Source organism: Pseudonaja textilis, chromosome 13 (genome assembly GCF_049901715.1).
Source record: "Pseudonaja textilis isolate UNSWEBS1 chromosome 13, rPseTex1.2, whole genome shotgun sequence".
NCBI lineage: Eukaryota > Metazoa > Chordata > Lepidosauria > Squamata > Elapidae > Pseudonaja > Pseudonaja textilis.
In genome coordinates this window covers 21,357,371-21,373,226 of record NC_142002.1, presented here as the reverse complement: position 1 = coordinate 21,373,226, position 15,856 = coordinate 21,357,371, and the positions used below count along the sequence as shown (strand labels likewise).

Here is a 15,856-nt window from a genome sequence, read left to right as displayed (position 1 = left end):
CCCATCCAGCCTAGCTCACCTCTAACTCCAATGCCGCTTTCCTGGGGGGCCAGGGAGCGGGAAGGTGCGGCCCAGGGTCCTCGCTTTTTCCCAAAGAGGAGCGCTGGGCCTGGAGGAAAGCGAGTGCCAAAGGGACAGCGTCCGTGAGCCTGTGTCCAGTCCAGGAAAGCCCCCCGAGTCCCCCCTCCCTCCTCAGGCCAAGAAAGAATGGAGACCCTTGAATTCCCAAGAACTTGCTTCTGGAGTCAAACTTCATAGAAAATGTTTTATTGTTCCTGAAAACATTAAAAAACAAATGTTGAGCACTTCCAATAAAAAAATGAACTGAAATGCTACGCGGCAAGACCTACCCACTGTCCTTTAGCGGTCCAACAGACAACGAAACGCTCCTCGAAAGCTAGGTGGCTGGGTTTGGGAGGGGGAGTTCACGGAGGGTCCAGGTGCGCCAGGAGTGGCTTCTTCACCCACTTGGGGAAGCAGCAGCGTCTGACCAAGGGCGGCCTTTAAGCCTGGCAGGATTGTGAAGCGAGCGGGCAACTCCCCATGCCAATCTGGTTGTGCAGAACTGGCCCCGATCCAGCACGGGGGGGGGAGGGAGAGATGGGGCGGCTGACAGGAGTCTAACTAGCACGAACGAGGCAAGCCGAGAGAACACCGCATGCACATGGGTGAGGATGCACCAAGGGGTGAGGCAAACACAGACTGTTCCTGCTGTAAGATTCTCAGGTAAGAGAATAAGAGGAGATGTATCTCACTGAGATAATTTTGCTACATAAAACAAGCAACCTTTCCTTCGGGGACACCCGGCCTTTCCTGGTAGAGGAACAGCCCAGAACCTCCTCCTCCTCCTCCTCCTCCAAACTGCCCTGATCCCGGGGAAGGGGTGGGCCACGAGGAAGGGCAACAGGGAGGCCTGGGCTGTGGCAGTGCTTAGACCCCCAGGAAGGGCAGGCAAGGGAGAGTGAGGGGACGGCCCCCTAGCACCATTACAGCTGGGATGGGGGGGGGGAGCCCCTTCACACTGGGGTTTGCGCCTGGGCCCTGCAGCTCCCCTGTCCCCCCCGCTTCCAAGCACCAGCGACACTATTGCTGGAAAGAAAACGGAAGTGGGTGTTTCTATCTAAGTCTGCACTCTGCCCAGGGGCACACCTGGATTGGGCACTGGAAGCCCACTCCTTTACGCCCAGCGCCCCACCTCTCTGTATTATCCCATAGGACAGCCCCACCAATACTACTTGAGTGGGGTATGTGTGTGTGTGTGTGTGTGAACCATACAGCCAGCAGTGTGGGGTGGGTCACTAGGCCTGGGCCACCCTGGAAAAAGCCAAGGCTTCCTCCCTGGCTGAGGACCACACAGAAACAAGTGGCCCCAGGGCCCTTCATGTGCTTGTACAGGAGCAGATTCTCATAGCTGCACAGGCTTCACAAGACACACCTTTACGTGGGAATAAAACCCGCAAAAGCTTGTGGAGACAGACCTCCTCCTAAGTCAGGGATCGGGTAGAGGGGTGACGGCTCCCAGGCCCCAGAGGGGAAGCAAAAGAGGCCTGACTTTGCCCCCTCCCCCTCTTCCCACTGCTGACCTGGCGTAAGGCAAGGGCGCTGCCTCCTGGGCGCTTCCTCGTAAGGCATCCCAGCCCAGAAGGGAATTAACGCACCTTGAACCACAAGGGGCTCCTTGGGCTGGTTCTGCCCAGTCAGCTGCCTCAGGGCACTTTCTCCTCCAACAGGCAGGACCACCCCACCTTCCCTGGAGTTGTGCTGGTAAGAGGCTCAGAGCTGGTGAGACGGGGACGCCAGGCAAGAGCGGTGCCCTTGGGACAGCTGCTCATCTGCTGGTGTTGAAGTGCCAATCCCTGGGACCCTGCCCCAGCGCCCCTCCTACTTCCAGGGGGTGCTGGGAGGAACACTTCCAAGGATGGGCTCAGCCACGGCAGGCTCCCCTTAGTTTCTACCATGGAAGGCCTCGGAAATTCACCCTCCAGCGTTAACAAGATTCCTCCAACTGGGCATGACTTCGTTAAGGAAGAACTGACCAATTGTGTCAATCATCGAAACACTAACTAGTTTCTGCAGAAAAATGTTTCTTTTTTTTTCTTTCTTTCTTTCTCAAAAGCCTGTGAGTTAGGGAAACCCGAATCATGGTCATTCTTGCATTCTAGTTTTTCATGTGAACAAAAAGAACTATAAATCCTGACAAACATTTTAGGGTAGAGTTGCCATGGAAGGAAGAGATTTATTAATTGCAGGGGTTGGAACTAATCTTCTCTACTCAAGGACATTAAAAGCAGCATTAAACTGTTTGTTTGCTTTTAAAACATTCTGGTGTTTTCTTAATATGATCCACCCTGCGATAAAAGGTTTTGGGCTGCGTCTCCTTTCTTGGGAGCCTCTCCTGCTCCCAGCCACAAATTAGCCCTTGATAAGGAGTTAACATCCACCTGACTCGGAGTTGTGCTGTCTATCGCTGGCCTTCCCTGGCAACTGGCCAATGAGCACCCCCCCAGGGCCCTCCCATGGAGCGGGGGGGGGGGGGCAAGTCCACCATCCTTTGGGAAAGGCCCCCCGGGGATCATCTCCGACCAAGTGACCTGGGAGCGCTGGCCCGGCTGCCTTTCCCACTCTGCGGGCACACAGAGTTTGTTTGTGACCAGGGTGTTTGTTCTCTCTGGTGTGCCAAGCGTGCCAGCAGTGGCGCAGGCTCTTTATGCACCCAGGGCACAGAAGCACTTCCCGATCCGATGCACCATGCAACCCATCCATGCACCCTCCCAGTTTCAGCATTGCCTCTCTGAACCCCGAGGCCAATGGAAGGCCCTGCAGAGCAGGCGGAGGGAAGGCTGGTGGGGAGAGCTCCCTCCCTCCCTCCCGCAAAAACTCTTTCTCCTCCAGAGGCAGCAAGCCATGTTTTTTCGGTAAGCAACATTTTTAAACCTAATACTGGCTCTGGAGCAGGCTGCATCCTTCAGAAATGCCTTAAAAATCGGTTAAGATTGTATACACCCTGCTGAAGAATAAAGCAGCTGGTAGAGCAGTTCTTTTTTTAAAAAAAATGTCACAAATTTTGTTTCTGCTGCAGGAGGCACTTCCATTAAGACAAATACAGCATGTCTTGTCTTTAGGTTTTCTTAAATACAGTGTGCTACATAGATTTTATACACACATACACACACACGTGTGTGCGTGTATATATATATTTACACACACACGTATATATACACACGTATATATACACACGTATATATACATACATATACATATACATATACATATACATATACATATATATATATATATATATATATATACGCACTCACTCACAAACATGTATATGTGTGTATACATACACACACACGTGCACGCACACCTTAACCCAACATTTCCACAGCGGGATGGTCCTTACTCTCCATCCAGTCGAAACCTGCAGAAGTCATAGAGCTGATGGACTCGTTGCAGATCTGCTGGAACAGGGGGTCGTTCTTCAATTCTTCCAGTGTGGCCTCGTCGTCTTGGCCCTGCGGGTGGGCTGGGTCAAAGAGCAGGTTGGGGTCCAGGGCGTTCAGGTCGTTCATGCTCCCAGAGAGCTCCGAGGTCAGCCTCATGTCGCTGGAGAAGACTGAGGTCACGTTGGTCAAGTCAGGAGGCACCTGGGTGCCCTGCAGGCTGCTCTCCTCCAAAAGCTCCTTCACGGTGCCGCTGAAATCCAGCTGCTGCTCCCCAGCTTCCGAAGAGGCTGCGGTGTCCCCAGAAGCAAAGTCTGCCGGGTCGGGGCTGCTGTTCTTAGCGAGGTAACCTGGTGTTTGGAATTCAAAAACGGACGGGCTGCACGGGGGCATGTTCTGGGCATTGGCACTTGGAAAGGCAGCAGAAGTCTCCAAAATCTGAGTCAGGTTCATCCTGGCGGTGTAATTAGAGGGGAGGTTGTTGATGCCCAGGCCGCGCATGGCATCGTCGTTCTCTGAGTCCAGCTTGCTGAGCAAGACGTTGGTGATCTTCTTGGAGCTTGGCTGCTTCTGAGGCTGCGGAAAGGCCGTTTCCATCATCACCGTCAGGGGCACCGACTGGCTGCGCTGGGCGAGGTTACTGGCACTTGGGTCTGCATGGACGTTCACCAAGGAGGTGTGAACTTCCGGGGCGACCGGACTCCCAAAAGAGCCCACCATCGTTCCAGAGCGAAGCACGGCTGTGACAGGACAGACCGTGCTTCCGCTAAGATTCCGCTGGCGGTGCACGGCGGGACTGACGCTCCGGCATCTGAAATGGCCGCCATGAGAGGAGCCGGTCCCTTTGTTATCGAGAGGAGCAGGGACGGCAAAACCTTCCTGCTTGTTGCCAACGGGGGAGACGGGGGTCACTCTCCCAAAATGGGGATCGTGGTGCCGTGACTGAGACTGGTAGGACTGGCCAGGGACAGCAAAGGCATGAGGCTTCCTGAAACGGTCCTCCACCGACTCCTGGTAGCCAGGCAGAATCCCCTGGCTGGTGACAGAGGAGCCCCCCACGCTCCCGTAGCCGGCATTCATCCATTCCAGTTTGGTTTTATCGGGGTGGGTGGCCATGGGCCGCTGCATGGGCTTCACAGGACTGCTGGAAACCACGCTGGCATCGTGGTAGGCCATGCTGGAGCTAATGGGGGTGAAAGCAAAGGGGTTTCTACACTCTACGGGGCTTGGGGGCACGCTGCTGCTGCAGTTAGAGTGGGGGGTGCCGACAGGCGTGTGCCGGCTGCTTCCCAGGGCGCTGTCAACAGGCGTGGTCTGGGCCATCCTGGAGCACGGACTCTCCCGTGACACACCTTGCGATCCTGCCATGATTTCAGAGGTGGGTGTGGGCGTGGGCGTGGGTGTCGGGGTGGGCGTGGGCGTATGAACAGGAGTGCCGCTGCTGTGGATCGAGTGGTAGAAGTGGGCACTGCTGGGGTGAGGAGCCAAGGGTCCCCCCTGAGCTTCCCCCTGGTTCTGGAGAGCCATCCCCAGGGAGGCGCCGTAGAGGTGTGAGGTGCTCAGGGACATCTGCTCCTCCATCAGCACCAACTCCTCCACGATGCTGTCCTGGGTCAGGTCATCGTCAAAGGAGAAGAAGTTCTCGTGGGACTGGGAAGCGGCGTCCTCAAAGTCCTTCAGCTCCTGCTGCAGGGGCAGCTGGCCGGAGCTCTGGCCAGGCAGGGGCTGGTCAAGAGGGGGTGGCGGGACCTGATCTGGCAACGGCTGCCCAAAGGCTGCCCCGGCTGGCTGGAACCCTTCCAAGTGCACCGGTTCCCAGGCGGACTTGGCCAGGTCCTCAGCATCGCATGGTCCAGCCAGCGCCATAACACTGATGGGGGGCTTGCAGGCCTCCTGGGCGAAGGGGGACCCCTTGGCCAGCTGCTGCCACACACTGGGGTTCAGGCTGCCCTCGGACTTCGAGCCGTTTCCTAGGACAAAAATGTCTCCTTCCAACTTCATTTCCACACCTGCCGAGGAGGCTGCTGGGGGCGGCTCCAGCAGGGAGTCGCTGGGGGCAATGATGAGGTCAGCATCCAGGGGGCAGGAGGCCTCCAGGCTGATCCCTGAGCCTGCGGACTGGATTTGGAGGGCCGCCTGGCCGGGACCCTGGAGAAGGGCAGCCGGACTGTCCCTGTTAGGGAGAGGCAGGACGCCCGTCTGCTGGGCTTTCTTCGCACCGCTGGCCTTGGGGGCTTCTGCAGAGGCTTGCCCCACAGAAAGCTTCTTGACAGGGGGGCCCTGAGCATCCACAAAGGCAGAAGGCAGCCTCTTCCGCAGGCCTTTCGGGCACCCTTGGTCGCCTGCAGTAGGCGAGGGGGCGATGCTGGCGCTGGAGACATGCTGAGCCGCCTCCGGGGGGCCTGGGGGGCCTTCATGCGCTTGGGAAAGGGATTTTCTCTCTGAATGCGCCCCCCGGGGGTCACCGCTTGCTGCTCCAAGACGCTCCTCCGCCTGGCCTTTCCAGGCCTCGGCTTCCCCAGTTCTCAACTGGTCCACAGGTGTTAGCAGGGTGACTCTGACCGCTGGAGCAGGGTTTGCATTCTCCTGGTTCTGCTGCAAGCTCTCATCTAGCACCAGTTCTGGCTCCAGCTTGACCTCGACCGAAGACGAGGCAGAAGCTAGGCCTCCGCTACCACCTTTGGTTCCCGGGGACTGGAGTGAAATCACAGACCCGTTCTTGATCTGAGGGATGCCCCTGGGCTCGTCTGCAGCTCCTGCGCCAACAGCGGAGGCTGTGTGCTTGACGGGCGTGCCACTGGCACCGCTCGGGGCAAGCGAGATGGCAGTCATTTTGACCACGTTCATGTGCTGAGCAGGAACCACCGTCTTGATTGGGCTGCTCGTGAAGAGCACTGTGGTTGGGGAACGAATGGTGAGTGCGTTGGTGTTGGCTGGCTTTGGCAGGATCTGGGCATAGCGATGACGGGCAGAGCGATCTCCCACGGGACTGGCCGGTACATTCTGAGGAGTCTTTGGAGACTGCTTGACGGGCTGCATGGGCTGAGTGACCACCTGGACGTTGAGTGGAAGGACTTTGCCCTCGGCCGAGCCCATCGGGCTAGGAGACGTTACCAACTGCCGGGACCTTGGCACCTGCAGGGGAGGAAAGGGGACACCAAGGCTGCGCTCTGAGCTGCCCAGTTTGCTTTCTGGCCAGCGGGGACTCCATGCACCTTCCCACCCACAGCCATGCAGGACTCTCCTTCCCATCCCTCCCCCGCCCCCTCTCTTTGCCCTCCCAAGTCTTGACTCAGGGCCTCAACCGACCTCTGCCCCTCCTGGAGTCGCTCCTGCTAACCGCCTCTCCAAATCGTGGAAGGAGCCCGGGGCCCCCTCCGTGGGTCTCTGCCTGGTCCCGTCCCAGCGTTCAACGCTGCTGGTGGCAGCCCTGCCCGCCCCTCGCTGCCCCCCCGGGAGACTTACCGTGATGGGGCTTGGCACGGCAGCCACCACAATGCCAATGGACTGAGGGGACAGGATGGCCGGGCTCCCATTCGGAAGACTGGCGACCCCGTTGCTGGCTGTGCCCTCGGCCTTCTTGGCGGGGGACTCGCCTGGCAGGGGAGACTGCAGTTTCTGCTCCTGCTGCTTCTTCTGGATCTTGCGCTGCAGCTGCTGCTTGGCATCCACGGGCAACGGCAGCGTCTTCACCTGGGGCTGGAAGGAGTTGCTCTCTGCCGTCGGGACAAAAGCCGATGACGGCTGCGGGATCCCCTTGAGTCCTGGAAGGGGCAGGCAGGGCCTTGACCAGGGGAAGGCTCAGCTCGGCCCTCCCAGGAAGCCCCCTTCTCCGCCACCCCGGAGGGAGCAGGGAGGCCCAGGGTGCTCTTTTACACGGGCAAAAGAAAACTGGGCAGCCCCCCTCCCTCTCCTCACCATTGCCCAGTCCAGCGGACTAGCTGCCATAGACGCCTGGCGGACCCCCTACCGGCCCAGCGTCGTCCACAGCCGAAGTGCCTTTCTCAATGTCCGGAGTGAAACCACACCCTGGGCATTCATCTTGACCCAGGGAGGCAGCTCTTGCAAGGCTAGGTGCCTTCCTGATGCCCCTCAGGGGTGCCCGGGTGAGAGGGAAACTGCTTCCTCCCTTCTTACCTGCGGGGGCACCTGCCATCACTGCCAAAGCTGCCATGGACTTGGTGCCCGTGTAGTGGCTTTTCACCAGGAAGCGGGCCAAGTCCAGGACAGAATCAAAGGGCTGGCTGAGCACTTTCTGAGCCCACTCGCAGACCAGCTGGCAGGCAGCAGACACAATCTCCTCATCGGCACTCGGCAAGCGCCCAGCAGGCTCTGCTCCGTCCAGCTGAGAGCGAAGCACAAGGAAGAAGGACTGACAGGTGTGCTTGGGGTTGCCTTGCCCCCGTCTCTGGGAAACCGCCCCTTGGAGGACGGAAGGAGCCCCCCCGGCCCGGAGGGCTCCACCTCTCATCCAGGGAAACGGGGCCTGGGAACCAACAGCTCCAGAGGCTGCTGTGAAAACTCCTATAGCAACCTCAGTTTTGGTCAGGAGGATTATTTCAACCCAAGTTTTATGGAAAGTCAACTTCTCTCTTTAAAACATCACTACCCGCAATTAAGGCTGCTGTCGGTAGACGGGGCACAGTGGTGGGTGTCTGGCTAAGGCACACGCACACGCTGCCACAGTGCGCCTTGCCCTGCTGCAGAGTTTCACAGCCCCAGGCCTCCAAAGGCACCTCCTCCTCATTCAAAGCATCTCTGTGCAGGAAGGAGTCCAGGATGCAGCCCGACGAGGAGGATTCTTCGCCAATTGAAGGCCGGCCTTCTCTTTCTAGAGCAGGGGCGTGAAACTCGATTTCGGGTGTCAAATCCCTTTCGTCCTCCGGCTCCTGGAGCCCTTCCCCGCAGTCAACGCCCCGGAGGTGGCCGCCCACCCGCCTGCCCGCCCGGAGGAGACCTGGAGGGCAGCAACTTACCCCGTCTCCAGTTTTGGGGAAGTCCAGATTGGGGAGCGACGGCATCTGCACGAGTGCTTTCTTCCGAAGTCCACTGTAGCAATATGTGATTTCAAACATTAAGGGGCTATTATCTGCTTCCAAGCACTGCCTGCTATGTGGCCACAGCCCAGAGACGCCCGAAGCCCTTCCCAAAGGATATTTTGATTTGCCTCGCGTGCCTAGGCGCCGGGCCTTCATGTTGGGAAACACGTTCTTCATGATCTTGCCAAAGTCTGCGGCACTGAGCGGGTGGTAGCCAAGATTGTCACAGTAGCTCCTGAAACGAAAGGAGGGTCACGGGAGAGGCCCCGGGCCCGGGGCCTGGCTCGGCCGAGGACGGGAGAAGAGTGTCCAAGAGCAAGCCGACCGAGTGGCAGGGAGACCTGGAGGCTCCGCGGAGAAAAGGGCAGCCGGCCCTCCCAGAGATTGCCCACCAGAAGGGAGGGGCCTGCTTCGTCCAGCCAGCCCCACGGCTTCTAACCCTAACCCTGCAGTCCCTGCCACTGAAGACGCTCCTGGGATCAGAGGGAACCCCATTCCCTGTCCCGCCACCCGCTTCCTTCCGCCTGACCAGCAGGGAGAGCCCAGAAACCTCAGGAGGAGGAGGAGGAGGAGGAGGAGGAGGAAAGAGGGGAAGGTGGAAGGGCAGCCCTAGAGAGCCTCCCACCAGCCCTCTGGGTGAGGGGAGGGAACTGGTACCACAAAACCCATCTCAGCACTCCCCCAGCTCTTCCCCGGGGAGCCTGGCTGCCCAATCTGGGCCGTGGCACAGCAAAGCCCCAGCATCGGAGAGCAGGCTAACGGTGGCTGGAGGGAGAGCGCTGGCATGCCGGCATCTCGGCCCAGATGGTGGGAATGGCCTCTCTCGCCAGGTGGCAGGCGAGCCCAGCTGTGGAAGACTGACCGCTCCTCCTCCCCGAGGTCTCTGAGACTCCAAGGGGAGACTTGCCCAGGACCTCCCTCCAGGTCAGTGGGGCTGAAGAGCTGCCGCCTCAATTTGGAGGGGAGTCTCCTCCAAGCACCCTACGGAGCACAAGGCGAGCAGAGGTCCGGCAACCGCCTCCCTGAGATCCAGAGAGGGGAGCAGCCCAGCAGGCAGAGCCGAGGGGCACCAGGGCCAGAGGCTGCTGGAGAGGGAGAGGGCGGAAAGCAGCCCGCCGGCCCTTTGCAGGCGCCCTCCCTGGCCCCGGACGGGAGACTCACTTGTACTCATCGTACACCTCCTGCTTGGGGAGGGAGGTCTCCGGGTGTTCCTCCAAGGTGCTCCGGATCCAGGAAAGGGCGTGCACCTGCTGAGCGCGGCTGGAGGAGACAGACAGCTGGTCGCTGCAGCAGGAAGAGGGGACATCGGGCGTTAGCATCATCCCCACCAGATGCCCCCCTGCCTGGGCTCAGGAGGAGGCGGCCTCAGTCCGCGAAGGCCCTTGTCCCTGGGGAAGACCCACCACAGGAGCTGCTTTCCAATCGGCCTCCCTGGGGCTGAGGGCCTCGAGTGTCGCCATACAGAGCTGGCCCGGAGTAAGGAGAGCACGTGCCCCACGAAGCAGTGAGACCTCTGCCCACGTGGGAAGCAGTGGCCCGGAGGGTCTGAGGCAAGCTCCCCGCGGAAGGCTGTGGTGCTCTCTCTCACAAGGGAGGCACTGCACAAGCCAAGGCAGTTCGCAGAGGCGGCGGCCAGGGGGGCAGTGAAAGGGGTGCGGGGAGAGGGCTGGAGGTCACGGAGAAGGCCTCCTTCCAGCAGGGGCAGCAGAGCTCAGACACTCCCCAGGCCCTTCCCAGAAAACTCCCTTTCCATTAACCCTGAAGGGTTCAAGGTATTGCAGAACCGGCCCTTCCTTGGGAAAGGCTTCTCACTCTTTCCCCAGAGCCAAAGGCACCACGCCAGGCCACCCCAGAGGAAGCCCTCCCGGCACGGCTGGGTGACTGGGTAGAGTTAAGGGAGGGGCAGATGCTCTTCAGGTCCTGGGATACCCCCCCCCTTACCTTTTCTCGCCATTGCTGGGACCAGAAGGCAGTTGAAGGTAGAGGTAGAGTTTCTGTAAATCTGTAAACTTCTCAACTTCTTGCTAAACACAGAGGGAGGGAGGTCACCACCGTGAGGCCAGCACCTCGGAGCTCCTGTTCCCACAACCTCTTTCCTGGGAAATCTCAGGGCAGCCTAGAAAAGCTGGCCGCCTCCTTCCCTGCCCCGCTGTTCCTCCTGCCCCAGAGAGGTGTGGGCCTTTGCTGTCTGGAAGCTCTCAGCCAGCAGCTCAGAGTTTTTTGGGACAGGGCCTTCCCCCAAGAAGCCTAAGGACCCTCTCTTTGGAAGTCCCAGCGCCTGGCCCCATTTCCAGCTTTTACTCACCAAAATGCAGTCCACTTTAGATTGTACAGCTTTGCTAAAAAGGGAGGGGGGGGAAGGAAAAACAAAAACCCAAAAGTTAACAGGCAGGGTCGTTATAAACAAGCGCACATCCTAAAGTTTCTGTGCAGCACCGCAGGCTCCCCAACTGCTCTCATGGGAAAAGGGCCTGGAGGACTGTCAGCCGCCTTCCATTTTGGCAGAAAAGCAAGAGGCACCTGAAGACTGACAAGAGGGACCTGGAATCCCCTGCTTCAATCGATCAGAACCTTAAGGAATGTTCTCTCTGCATCCTTTCATCTTTGAATGCCTTTATTTAAGGAGTGGACACCTCCAGGCCGGGAGGTCACTTTCAGTGTGTGTGGGGAGCATATAATGTTAGACCCGCTGACCGGTGCTTTTCCAAGCGTGTAGGAGACCAGAAGAGGAAGAATGCTGCCAAACTCCGGACAGCTCAGCTCCTCGGGAAGCCTCCGGTCCAGAGAAGAGAGGCAAGATGACCGTCAGGAGTGGCCACTCCCTCTTTGTGGAGAAGCAGCCTGGCCAGGAATGTCCCAGCTGAGATGGGACAATCCACAATCCACCCCTGAATGCACCTTCTCTGGCTCAACCACAGAAAGCAGAAAGTACCTCTGATCCGATTCTGCCCCTGTAATTCTCACCCCGGGGGAGGGGGGGGCATCTAAATTCCCTCCACGAGGAAGGCCACTGCAAGGCCGCTGCCCACTCAGCTTCCTCTCCTCAGTCAACTGAAGCCCATTCAAAGCCAGCCCGCCCCCTGACCATTGCCTTGTCTTGTGGCAATGAGTCCTACCCGCCATAACGGTGCACTCTCTGTTTTGCTGGTTCGGCCTCACACACTTCGTCTCCCGGCTCTCCTGAGCCCCCAATTTCATGCTAGTCCAGCCCTCAGGCTTCAGGCACAGCAGCCTGATGCTGCCCCCCCCCCCCGGACTCTCACCAGCACCCAGGAGGTGCAGGGAAAGGCCGGGCTGTGGGCAGGATCTAGCCTGCCCCCCCCCCCACCAGTGCCATGGCAAGAGAAAGCCACCAGGACGTGGGAGGAGCAAAGCCGAAACAAGGGGGCGCAGCAGCGGCATTTCCACCCTGGGCGGAGTCTGCCAGCATCTGCCTTCAGCGGCTGCACCCCACACCCCATCCTGCTCTGCAAGGGAGGCAGCCTGCCCTGCCCTGCCCTGCCCTGCCCAGCGCAGCTGATGCTGGGCTGGGATCCGACGCCCAGCATCGGCCACACAGGAGCAGCAGCAGCGGGGCAGAAGAGCCCACTGCCCAGGAAAATGCGGCTCTACAATGTCTAGGAAAGGCCCCCAACCCACCAGGCCCCGGCTCCTTTACTTGTGGCCAAGGGCAAGTGCCTGCCTGGGTTGCTTGCAGCTCCCCAACCCAGCCCAAAGGGACCCCAGTTGTCCTCAGGGCTACTTGGTAAGTTCAGGGGCCATTCCAAAGCAGCGGGGGCGGGGGGCGCAGGTCACACCCATACCAAGAGCGACAGACTTGCGAGTGGCACCTTCAGCAGGAGCTCCCCGTGGCCGTCAGTCATGCAGAGCAGTGCTGTTGTGCAGGGCAGGGGCATGCCCGAGATAACCGAGGCAGCCATGGAAACAGGTCAGGCTGAGCTCCCCCGAGTCCTGATGCTCTGCCTCTGTAAAAGCCCCCACCCCACCCCCACCTGGCCCCACAGCTTGCAAGCCATCGTTTTCTGCCTGCCTTCTGTATCCGTGGGGTCAACTTGCCTCCCCCCAACTCAATGCCTCCCTCCTGTTCTCTGCTGTTGGGTCATGAATTCTCAAACTCTTTCGGGTTTTCCTCCCCACACCCGATTTGTGCTGTATGAAAAGCAGGACAGGTTCCAGCAACCCCCACACAATGCCTGGCCGACTCTCTGGGCCATGAGGGTCCCAGGTGTCTTCTCCCATCTCTGGGCCACGCCCCTCCTGCTATCCTCCCAAAATTCACCTAAACTCCCACATCCAGAGAGGCGAATCTTCCATGCGGACACAAAAACGATTAGCGTAAAAGCTTTAACAAAGCGAAAATAAAGCAGAAGCCCAGAGATTAAATCTCCAAAGGCAGCAGAAGCCCGGACAATCTTCCGTTCCATCCGTGAAGGAGAAAAGGAGAATCTCCAGCCTTTTCATCCAACCGGAGGAAAAATGCAGCGCCAGGCAGCCAGACAAAACAAAGCCACCACATGGCCTTGCAGTGGTGGGCTTGGCTGCGCCTCCTTTCACGCAAAGAATCTGTTGGAGGAAAAATGGCACCATTTCGAGAGAGGGAGAAGCAGCGGCCACGGACACCTCCTCCGCCACTGCGGAGCAAGAAGAGAAGGGTCTGCATCGGCTGTCACAGGGGGCTTGGAGGAAAGGTGCCCCTCCCTGTCTCGGTCACCACTCTCTACATGACTCCCCCCAACCAAAAAAACACCTTAGCCACGTGATGCCCATTTGGGGGGCGGAGGGGCAGCATGTCACTGAGATGGAACAAAAGGGCTGAAACGATCTCCCGGAGGAAAAACAGAGCAAGGTGAAATGACAAATAAACAGGGATTAGGGTGTTGTGCAAATACAGCGGGGCGGGGTGAGGTGCTTAATGCAAGCTCCACAATGCCAAGGACTGCAAGAGGCAGGGCGGATGGCTGTTGCTTAGCTCTGCTGTGGGATGGCTGTTTTTCTGCCTTTGATGCCACCTTCTCCCTTCTCTCCCCGGCTGCCAGTGCCACCACCCACTGGGACATTCTTGGACAGGCCAGTTCTATGTGGGGGTGGGGGGAGGCCCCCCCGGAATGCCCCCTTCTTTGAAGCAATTTGATGTGCTTTGTGTTTCTGAGGGCTTTTTCTTTTATTCAATCAGCATCTGAGAATATGCAGGCGTTCTATGACATCAATTGACTGGTCTCCGACTTGATATAAATTATTTTGCACATTACTTTTTTTTTTTTTGCCTTAATCCATTTGAACGTTTGCTTTAATTTTCTATGGTACTTTGTTGGGATGTATGGCCCCAAGAGTATTGTAGATGAAGATTTATCGTCGCTGTAACACTGTTTACTTGTAACCTGCCTTTATTATTTTTACAAATAACCGAAGGCGGTGAACAGATCCCACACAGCTTCCTATTTTCCCCACAACAAGTCTGAGAGGTAGGCTGCGCTAAGAGAGAAGGACTGGCTTAAGGTCACAAATGTTATTTGTAAACCATTCAAAGTCACAGCTGAAATGAGCTGTGTAGAAATTGATAAACAGCTATTATCAACTATAAGAAAAAGTGACGCCATTAGCTAACGTGATCCTGTGGACTTCTACGAAAACATTTAAAAGCAAGCCCCTTGTAAAAGAATGCCATTCGTCCTGTCGGCTGCCCACAATAGCTAAATAAATGGCTCCAATTTATCATCAGCATTTCTGTTCAGATTATTTTTTTATTATTATGTGTGATAACCCCCTGTAGGATCACCAATCCCACCCCACGGGCTTTTGGTAGGCAGGTGGACTCTTCTGGTGGGCCTACCTGGAGGTAGTGTGTCACTTGTGAGTCACAGAGGGACCCAGCAGGTGTCAGCGGCATTATTGTTTTTGCTCATGGACCACCTTGGGTTGAAAAACTCATTTTATGGCACATGTGCTGCTGTTGAGGTCCCTGGTCTTTTCCCTCCATCCAGGTACATAAAGCCACCCAGTCCAGATATGGCACAGCCACCACCAAGTCTTTCCAAATACGTTTGGCTAATTTACTGTTTAAAAGGCTTTCCTGGTGTTCCGATCTTCCCGGCTCTAAAGCAGCTTGCAGCAAAAAGCAACAATGCAACGCACTCGACACACGGATGACATCTCCCCCACGCCAACCCGCGGCTCAGCTGAGGAGCGAAGAGCCTCATGGCGGCCTCAGCCTCCCCAGCCCTTCAAGCGCTGCCGTATCGATGACCCTCATGGGCACCAAGCCATAAGCCAGGAAAACCCCCGAATCCGGAGAGACGACCGGCCCACGCGAGCCGCCCGCTCAACATTTATAATCGTCCGCCAGAAAGCGGCAGACAAGCGGCTCACCGGGGCTCGCTCGTTGGCCTTAAGGAGCCCGCCCAGGCCCTCGGGGGGCGGGGGGGGCGGGGAAACAGCTTCCCGGGGCCCCTCCAGAAGACGCCGCGGGACCCCGACGGGCATCTCCCCGGCCGGCCGCTCAGCCCGCCCAACGCCGCTGCCCGGGGGACGAGGGCGCCCCCCCCCGCACTGCCCTCCGCGGAGGGGCGCCCGGCGCTCCCGGGGACGAGGCCGGGGTGGGCGGCGGCCGGGCCCTTCGGCGCAGGCACGACAGCCCGGCCAGGCAGGCCCGTCGCCCCCGCCCCCGGTCAGGGCTCGGGCGGGGCGGGGCTGCTCCGGGACGCCGCTGGGGACGCCGGGACCGATCCCTCCTCCGCGGGGCCCGCGCGGCGGCCGGGCAGACAAAGGCACGGCGGTGGCGGGGGGGCCTCGTGGCCATTTTGTCTTCCATCTTGGATCCGGCCCGTCCCCGGCGCCGCGGAGACAATGGCCGCGTCCCCGGCCTGGTCCCGGAGGGCGCCCCCCGCCCGCCGCCGCCGCTGCCCCCCGCCCGGCACTCACCAGATGGAGCCGCGGATCTTGTGCTGCAGCGCCCCGGCCTCCGCGCCCTGCAGGCCGGGCACCAGGGCGGGCAGGGGGCTCCGCTGGGTCCGTCGGGCGCGGGCGGCGCCTCCTCCGCCATGCTGGGCCTTCCCGGCGAGCGGCCCCCGCCTCAGCCGCAGCGCAGCAGGGAGCCGCTGCCCGCCCGCCCGGCGCCGCCGCGCATCCCCAGCACGGCCGCCGCGCCGCAGGCAGCGGGGCGAGGGCGGCGCATGGCGGCCGGCCCTCCGCTCGGATCAGCGCCGCGATGCAGCAGCTCGTCTCCGGCGCCGCCGGGCACCACAGCTCAGCCGCCGCCGCAGCACCAGCACCCCCGCCGCCGCCTCTCCCGCGCAGCCGCCGCCGCCGCAGCGCCGCCCGCTGGCTGAGCCCGGAGCGGCAGGGAGAGCCGCGCGCGAGCGCGCGCCCCCGCCGCCG

The 15,856-nt window shown here is 59.4% G+C and overlaps 1 protein-coding gene across 1 annotated transcript; it reads right to left on the bottom strand.

Moving 5' to 3' along the window:
* Positions 1-251: 251 nt before the first annotated feature.
* On the bottom strand, positions 252-15,841 carry RFX7 (regulatory factor X7). Its single transcript, XM_087941730.1, is given in 9 exon segments — positions 252-6,578; positions 6,909-7,207; positions 7,581-7,788; positions 8,420-8,717; positions 9,644-9,766; positions 10,424-10,506; positions 10,788-10,821; positions 15,401-15,473; positions 15,476-15,841. Coding segments are annotated over 9 exon segments (4,374 nt in total). The 5' UTR covers positions 15,522-15,841; the 3' UTR covers positions 252-3,368.
* Between the last annotated feature and the right edge of the window lie 15 nt (positions 15,842-15,856).